The sequence below is a fragment of the Lampris incognitus genome, chromosome 4, assembly GCF_029633865.1.
Source record: "Lampris incognitus isolate fLamInc1 chromosome 4, fLamInc1.hap2, whole genome shotgun sequence".
Taxonomy (NCBI): Eukaryota; Metazoa; Chordata; class Actinopteri; order Lampriformes; family Lampridae; genus Lampris; species Lampris incognitus.
The window spans coordinates 47774575-47783718 of record NC_079214.1 but is presented as its reverse complement, the minus strand read 5'-3'; the positions used below and the strand labels follow the sequence as shown (position 1 = coordinate 47783718).

Below are 9144 nucleotides of genomic sequence, written 5' to 3'. Positions count from 1 at the left end.
TTTTTTGCAATTACAAAACATTACAAGATACATTTATACACCATGATACATACATAAACAGATACAATTAAAACACTTGCAATTGGGAGGCGCCTTAGGCGAGTTTGACGCGTTTATTTCGGAGTTCGGACGACTGTGGTCTGATGAGCTCGATTGGCTGTAGCAGTTCCGTAATGGGGAGGGCCTGACTGTAATTGGTGGAAAGCCCAGCCTTATGTTCCCCTCCAACCAATAGAGAGAGACATTCGGGGACGTTCAATGAAGACGCTCTGATATCGCTAATATTAACTACACCAGCCATTGAATACGAGGCTTACGAGAGGCTCGCAAGGTGTACTCAAATCAAAATACTTTTTTAAAATATCATCTCTGGGTTCGACATAAACCGGATAACATAAGATACGGCTATGCCTGAAGACAGTGTCGACAAACTAAACATGGTGACCTGCACAGCTCCAGTGAACATAGCTGTCATCAAATACTGTAAGTATCTGCAAGTCACGCCTGGTGTCTAATGTTCAGGCGAAGGTACTGGAGAGCAACTACGGCCCCTTTTATAAAACAGCGTCGTCCCTCGTCTCCCCATTGACCCTGGGAAATAGTAGCGTTGTTACTGTTGTGTATGAGATTTCAATGACGATGTGAATGACATCCTGACGCAATTTGTTATTATCTGCTTATTTTCTGTTAGCTAGCTTATATTGAAATAAGAATGGAGGAATATTTTGGCTACCCGCCCTCTCTACTTTTGTCTGTTCACTTGTCTTGCCTCTCTCTGCAAGACAACATGTTGCTTGTCTTGGAGCAGCAAGTTAATACAACTCATTAGCATCGACACCACACATCCACAATGAACAAGGTATTCAAATAAAATGAATGAAATGAAGTACTGCCCAGCTTGTTAATGAAGTTTGTTTTCATTTCATAGGGGGGAAGAGAAATGAAGAATTGATTCTGCCCATTAACTCCTCTTTGAGTGTCACTCTGCATCAAGACCAGGTAACACCAGAGGCAACAGATGGCAACGCTACACCCAAAGTTAAACAATGTATATTCAGTCAGAGGACTTAAACTACTGTTTACTGACTGTTGTAGAGCCAGCAGCAGTATTGACGTGTATCGTGTACGGACAAGTTAGGTAGATTTTTCAAAATAAAACTAATTTTCAAAGCAATTACACATTTGCGAGTAATAGTTCCATTATAACCTGCCCCTCTACTTCTACTTAGCTGAAAACGACCACGACCGTTGCATCCAGCAGGTCATTTCAAGAAGATCGTATATGGCTCAATGGCAACGAGGAAGACATAAGCCATCCAAGACTACAGTCTTGTCTAAGAGAAAGTGAGTCAGTGTGTGTTTTTAATGTTTCATAGAGAGAGGCACATGGAGTGACAAAACAAAAAAGTGAGGTAAATGGAAAGAAGGCCAGTTCTTGTCATTTTCATGCTTTGCGTTCTTTTTATGATGTTTCACTTTCAGTTCGCCGACTAGCAAGGAAGAGACGGAGTGATGGGGATCCTGGTGTGGATGTGACTGGTTTGTCTCATAAAGTCCACGTTTGTTCTGTTAACAACTTCCCTACTGCTGCTGGACTGGCCTCCTCTGCTGCTGGCTTTGCTTGTTTAGGTGAGTGACTGTGTTCAAGGTATAGTTCAGATTTTTTTGCCACCAGGTGGCGTGAGTAGGAGTATTTATGCATGGATGTTATCTTAGTTCAGAAATCAGGCTGCTTGTTGCAGTGAGTCGGCAACTTGTCAGAGAAAAATGAACGGCAGCAAATGGGGTTAGCTAAAAAAAAAACACTTTTAGGCAACAAAGAAAGGTTTGAATTAGCATGTATCGCCTATGCTTTTTTTTCCTTCACAGACCGATGCTAAATCGTGGAACTATTCTGTCTGTTGAAGAACACCAGTGTATGGTATAGTAGTGATACACTGGCATTCTTAAAAAAAATAAAAACAAAGTAGTTTCTGTGAGGGGAAAGAGCATCAGTAATACTACTACTTTAGGCTGCTCCTTTTAGGGATTGCCACAGTGGATCATCTGTTTACATTTCTTCCTGTCCTCTGCATCTTCCTCCGTCACCACTTCCATAAACCTCCTCTTTGGCCTTCTTCTTTTCCTCTTCCTTGGCAGCTCCATATTCAGCATCCTTCTCCCAATATACCCAGCATCTCTCCTCCACACATGTCCAAGCCATCTCAATCTTGCCTCTCTTTCTTTGTCTCCAAACCGTCCCCTGAGTGGTCCCACTAATATAATCGTTCTAATCCTGTCCTTCTTTGTTACTCCCAATGAAAATCTTATTATCTTCAACTCTGCCACCTCCAGCTCCGCCTCCTTTCTTTTCATCAGTGCCACTGTCTCCAAACTGTATAATATAGCTGGTCCCACAACCATCTTGTAAACCTTCCCTTTAATTCTTGCTGGTACCCTTCAGTCGCAAATCACTCCTGACGCTCTTCTCCACCCGCTCCACCCTGCCTGCACTCTCTTCTTCACCTCTCTTCTACACTCCCTATTACTTTGGACAGTTGATCCCAAGTATTTAAACTCATACGCCTTCGTCACCTCCACTCCTTGCATCCTCACCATTTCACTGTCCTCCCTCTCGTTCACGCATAGGTATTCCATCTTGCTCCTACTGACTTTCATTCCTCTTCTCTCCAGTACATACCTCCACCTCTCCAGGCTCTCCTCAACCTGCTCCCTACTCTCGCTACAGATCACAATGTCATCCGCAAACATCATAGTCTACGGAGACTCCTGCCTGATCTCCAGGTCCACCATTGCGAACAAGAAAGGGCTTAGAGCTGATCCTTGATGTAATCCCACCTCCATCTTGAATCCATCTGTCATTCCAAACGCACACCTCACCATTGTCACACTTCCCTCATACATATCCTGTACCACTTCTACATACTTCTCTGCAACTCCCAACTTCCTCATACAATACCACACCTCCTCTCTCGGCACCCTGTCATAAGCTTTCTCTAAATCCACAAAGACACAATGTAACTCCTTCTGGCCTTCTCTATACTTCTCAATCAGCATTCTCAAAGCAAATATCACATCTGTAGTGCTCTTTCATGGCATGAAACCATCCTGCTGCTTGCTAATTGTCACCTCTCCTCTTAACCTAGCTTCTATTACTCTTTCTCATATCTTCATGCTGTGGCCGATCAATTTCTACCTCTGTAGTTGCTACAGTTCTGCACATCACCCTTTTTCTTGAAAATCAGTACCAGTATGCTTCTTCTCCACTCCTTATGCATCCTCTCACTTCCCAAGATTATGTTGAACAATCTAGCTAAAAACTCCAGTGCCATCTCTCCTAAACATCTCCATGCCTCTACAGGTATGTCATCAGGACCAACCACCTTTCCATTCTTCATTCTCTTCATAGCTGCCATCATCAAACCTTCTCTCTCAGCATCAGTAATACATGACAGAAATTATTTTTGTGTGATGATCAATAACTCATTGCACCCCTACTCTTTCAATTGGTGGTGGTTGGTGGTTACTGTGAAGTGCTTTGGGTATCAAGATAAAACACTATTATAAATGTAATCCATTGTCATCATCATTATATAAATGCATTGTTATACAAAATGTGTCTGAAGTTGTATATTTTTTTTACAACCAACGTCTTACCTACACATAATGTGTTTCAGTTAGAAAAGCGCTATATAAAATGCAACTTGATTGGTTGATTTATTGATTGATTGATTGATTGATTGATTGATTGATTGAGATACAGGCGATACTTAAATAATGTCCAGAGCCGAAGAGCAGCCCAGGGCCACAACACCACGTTACCCCCCTAAAAAATTCTTATTGTGAACTAATGTTGTGGCCTTGTCTATCATTAGGCTTTGCAGCTTCAATATCAGATATCAACTATACTGAAAGTGGTTTCCTATTCTTTCTACCTCAACTCTGATGTATCCTCCTATCATCTAAATCTCTGCTTTTATGTGATTTCTCTCGACTCTTGTTGTAGTGTACACACTGGCTCGGGTGTTTGGGGTGGAAGGAGAATTGTCTGGGATTGCAAGGCAGGGCTCAGGCAGTGCCTGTAGAAGTATGTACGGGGGATTTGTCCAGTGGATCATGGGACAGCGAGATGACGGCAAGGATAGTATAGCCCAGCAGGTGGCGCCAGAGACTCATTGGCCTGAGCTCAGGGTCCTTGTTCTAGTGGTAGGTTTGTATGTCAAGTCAAGTCAAGTATGTGTCCGTACTTGTGATGTGATGGTAAAAACGAGAGCATAAGAACGTTAACAGCTCAAAGGGGAGGGGGCAATGTTTTCCCCCTTGTTTACTATAGCATTGAAGGGACTACTAAATTCCATATACAGTATGCGTCTTTACATAATCCTCTTAAGTGTAACCTCAAATGCAAAAATGATGAGCCTCACAAGTGCGATTGTATTTGTGTAACAGGCCAGCGCTGAGCGGAAACCAGTGGGCAGTACCTCTGGGATGCAAACCAGTGTAGAAACAAGCCGCCTTCTAAAGGTATTTCACTCAGTCTTGAACATGCTTCATCACTGGTCTATGATCACTGCACTGACTTATATGTCAACACTGATAGTATTTGTTATTATGAATAGTTATTATGCGTTTGAACGCTACTCATCTCATTCCTTTTGTAGCTTGGATTAGGACTTTTGAATGACGGTTATTTGTATTGGGACCATGTCCATCAAGTTTAAAAAATTACAGAAACTGGGGCATTATTGTCAAAGAACAGGACTGTTAAGCCATGGGGATAACAGAACAGAATGCATTCAAGACTTAGATGTGGAAATGCTTTTATTTCCAAATAAAAATGCATAGAATTAATTTTGCATCTTGAGTTTTACTTGCTGTTCAATTTACTTTAGCCAACTCGTGTGGTATGGTAGGAGTTGGTTATCTCATGCAAGTTAAACAAGCATGAGGCGAGATATTAATTCTGTCGATTGCAATGCTGTTTCTTCCTCATATTTTGATTTTTTTTTTGTTTATTCTATTACTCGTCTTTTTGTTTATGAATTTTGATCAAGAAAAATCTCTACAACTTTTTTGTCAGGATCTGCACTTGAGGCTAGATGATTATTAACCCCCTCTCTCTCTCTCTCCCTCTCTCTCGTAGCACCGGGCTGACTCGGTTGTCCCGGGCAGAATGGAGGAGATGGTTGAGGCAGTGCACAGGAAGGACTTTGCTACATTTGCTGAGCTAACAATGAAGGACAGTAATCAGTTCCATGCCACCTGCCTTGACACTTACCCTCCAATATTCTACCTCAACAATGTGTCTCGTCAAGTCATCAGTTTAGTACATCAGTATAACCGACACTACAGGGACATAAGGGTGAGCAGCTATTGGCCCTGACCTGGAAACATAATGTTAACATAATTGATAGCAGTGGTAACGCAATGTCAGGGCAGAGTCCCTCGTCAAAATGTCACTGTTGGACAAATGTTTGTTACTCCTTTAAGTTACAGTTTCCATTCATTCCTGGTATGTGAAACGGGTAGCCACCATTTGCAACCTATAAGTTTATTTTTGTCTTGTGTACTAATTTTGTGTTACTAGTTTTGTGTCACTTTTATCAGGGTTCTGTGTCGGACATTTACAGATGTTCATGTCCTTAAAATTCTGAAATGGTGCAATGAAGCTGTGAAACTTCAGTGAGTGTTGCAAACCTGTGGGGAACAGAAAGTTTGTCAAGTTGCTGTATGCACTGTGAACTTCAGCTTTTAAGAGACATAACTATTGAGCCTCTCATTTTCATAGGAAATGTTTCTCTCTCTCGGTATGACGTTATTAGTCAGTTTATGTTTGTTTCCTCCCAGGTGGCCTACACTTTTGATGCAGGGCCAAATGCTGTGATCTACACTCTACAGGAAAATGTTGCTGAGTTTGTCCAGGTGGTACGCCATTTCTTCCCTCCAGAGACCAACGGAGGACAGTGAGTAAATATCAAAAGCTACTGAGGTTTTTTCATAATTCAACAAAAATATCTCTGGCATGCAGACCAATAGACAGATCTGTGATGTACGTATGTGGGGGGAAAAATCTAAATCAGTAGTATTACTCCAAGGTACTGTTTTTTTTTTTGTGCTAGTCAGGCATTCTCTCTCCTCCTTTGCAGATTTTTAAAGGGTCTTCCAGTTGACTGTGTAGACCTTTCCGAGGAGCTGAAGAACGCTATTAGTTTGGCACCCATGCCAAAAGGAATTGGCTACATTATTAATACCAAGGTACTTAAATAGTATATACACAAATTCTCACACACACACACATTTATTTGTTTACTTTTACCAGCGACTGGAATCAGATGCAAAGGAGACAGGACTGGACTTACCTCAGTGCCTATCTGAGGATTAAGTCAGGGACAGTCTCCAAAAAGTTGGTGTAATTTCCGGATTCCAGCAAAGACACATCAGAGACAGGGAGAGAGTGGCTGCAGACGTGTATTCAGCGGCCACTCTCTCCCAGCCAGACTCTTACAGATATTTTAGTGTTTTTAACCTTGATGTTTTTAGTCTTGTGTGGTTTTAATAAACCGGCTGGTGAGCCCTCAGTCACAATCATCTTTTGTGTCTCTGGTAGAGAACCCATGGCTTTTTGTCACATATTTGTTGCATGTCTTTTGTATTGTCATGTGTCTTAGGGCTGCACAATAATAAAATGTGCATTTAAATACAACTTTCTCATAGTTTGGATTATCTTAGCATTGTAATTTGCAGTATGATTATTTATAGTAAGAGTTGAGCTCGGAGTTTCCTGTGTTTTGATTTTATTTATTTTTTTGGAAAAAAAATCAAAGTTTCGGAAAAAAAGATGAGTTTCCTGTATTTTGATCTTAACATACACTACCGTTCAAAAGTTTGGGATCACCCAAACAATTTTGTGTTTTCCATGAAAAGTCACACTTATTCACCACCATATGTTGTGAAATGAATAGAAAATAGAGTCAAGACATTGACAAGGTTAGAAATAATGATTTGTATTTGAAATAAGATTTTTTTTACATCAAACTTTGCTTTCGTCAAAGAATCCTCCATTTGCAGCAATTACAGCATTGCAGACCTTTGGCATTCTAGCTGTTAATTTGTTGAGGTAATCTGGAGAAATTGCACCCCACGCTTCCAGAAGCAGCTCCCAAAAGTTGGATTGGTTGGATGGGCACTTCTTTGAGCAGATTGAGTTTCTGGAGCATCACATTTGTGGGGTCAATTAAACGCTCAAAATGGCCAGAAAAAGAGAACTTTCATCTGAAACTCGACAGTCTATTCTTGTTCTTAGAAATGAAGGCTATTCCATGCGAGAAATTGCTAAGAAATTGAAGATTTCCTACACCGGTGTGTACTACTCCCTTCAGAGGACAGCACAAACAGGCTCTAACCAGAGTAGAAAAAGAAGTGGGAGGCCGCGTTGCACAACTGAGCAAGAAGATAAGTACATTAGAGTCTCTAGTTTGAGAAACAGACGCCTCACAGGTCCCCAACTGGCATCTTCATTAAATAGTACCTGTTAGAGCCTGTTTGTGCTGTCCTCTGAAGGGAGTAGTACACACCGGTGTAGGAAATCTTCAATTTCTTAGCAATTTCTCGCATGGAATAGCCTTCATTTCTAAGAACAAGAATAGACTGTCGAGTTTCAGATGAAAGTTCGCTTTTTCTGGCCATTTTGAGCGTTTAATTGACCCCACAAATGTGATGCTCCAGAAACTCAATCTGCTCAAAGAAGTGCCCATCCAACCAATCCAACTTGTGGGAGCTGCTTCTGGAAGCGTGGGTTGCAATTTCTCCAGATTACCTCAACAAATTAACAGCTAGAATGCCAAAGGTCTGCAATGCTGTAATTGCTGCAAATGGAGGATTCTTTGACGAAAGCAAAGTTTGATGTAAAAAAAATCTTATTTCAAATACAAATCATTATTTCTAACCTTGTCAATGTCTTGACTCTATTTTCTATTCATTTCACAACATATGGTGGTGAATAAGTGTGACTTTTCATGGAAAACACGAAATTGTTTGGGTGATCCCAAACTTTTGAACGGTAGTGTATGTATTTCCATTTAGAAAAGACAGCTGTGATAGTTTCCTGCTATGCTTCATAGCTGTTTCTCAATAGATTTCCTACTACTAACGAAGCCCAACTATTTTTGAGCTCCAGTGACACACATCCACCATGCATTTTAATCTCACATTTCACTTAGTGATTCTACAGATAATTTTTAGAATACCCATATTCCAGGCTTTGCTAGATAACATATTAAGCTTTTTCTTATTTCATAATGAATTCAGTGAGTGATTCAGCTCAAGCTCCTAATACTGCTCAACTTTTCATATCGGACAGCTTCAAGACATCATTTAATTGTCTTCTTTCTTCTTTTTTTTTTAACTGCATGGCTCTTTTAACAGTACATAATTTAAAACACGAACCTGTCCCTTTTGTAGTAATCCTGTATTTTTTTGTTTCATGTTTTAGGCTGGACCAGGCCCTTGTGTTGTGGAACACCCAAACCAGCATCTGCTGGGACCTGATGGTTTACCCAAGAATGCCTGATATTCTGTGGTTCTGAAAGTGGAAATACCATTTGTATACCTCTGCATCTTTCAGTCCACCTGTTGTTATCGCTCTCTGTCTCTCTGTCATCCCCTCTCTCTCCCCCTTTGTTTGATAAACAAAGTATCTGTCCATCAAACAAAACAAGAAAAGTAGGTCATAACAAATTTTGCAACTAATCCAATTGGATTTTTTCAAATCGGTGAATTATCCCTTTAAGGGGATAACCTGAAATGTGCCACTTAGCCACACAAACTGTTGCTGTGCAGCATCTGGCCTTTTGCTATAACCTTTCTGATGGACACATACAAATGAATTGTAATTCCCTGTTTTTAAGAGGCAAATTTTGTAATGACCAATTTTTTTCCTTTTTAAAAATGTTTTTCTGAAATGATTTAAACATGCATTAATTCACAATTTGTATGATAATAAAATGGCCTATATTTCAGTTCATTAAGTTTGTGATGAAGGGAAATTCTATTAATATTTTTGTCTACAATGTTTATTTTTTTCTAAAATCAGGAAGCTCACCGTTCAGTCATCAGCTACTTTTATGTGTATAGCTATACATTTTG

At 40.4% G+C, this 9144-nt stretch overlaps 1 protein-coding gene across 1 annotated transcript; it reads left to right on the top strand.

The window, feature by feature from the left end:
- Positions 1 to 300: 300 nt before the first annotated feature.
- Positions 301 to 9017, top strand: mvda (mevalonate (diphospho) decarboxylase a). Its single transcript, XM_056278973.1, has 10 exons — positions 301 to 483; positions 929 to 999; positions 1230 to 1344; positions 1483 to 1629; positions 4007 to 4206; positions 4450 to 4524; positions 5144 to 5362; positions 5848 to 5963; positions 6147 to 6255; positions 8492 to 9017. The coding sequence occupies exons 1-10, from the start codon at positions 408 to 410 to the stop codon at positions 8567 to 8569; spliced, it is 1206 nt and encodes a 401-aa protein (XP_056134948.1). The 5' UTR covers positions 301 to 407; the 3' UTR covers positions 8570 to 9017.
- Positions 9018 to 9144: the final 127 nt, after the last annotated feature.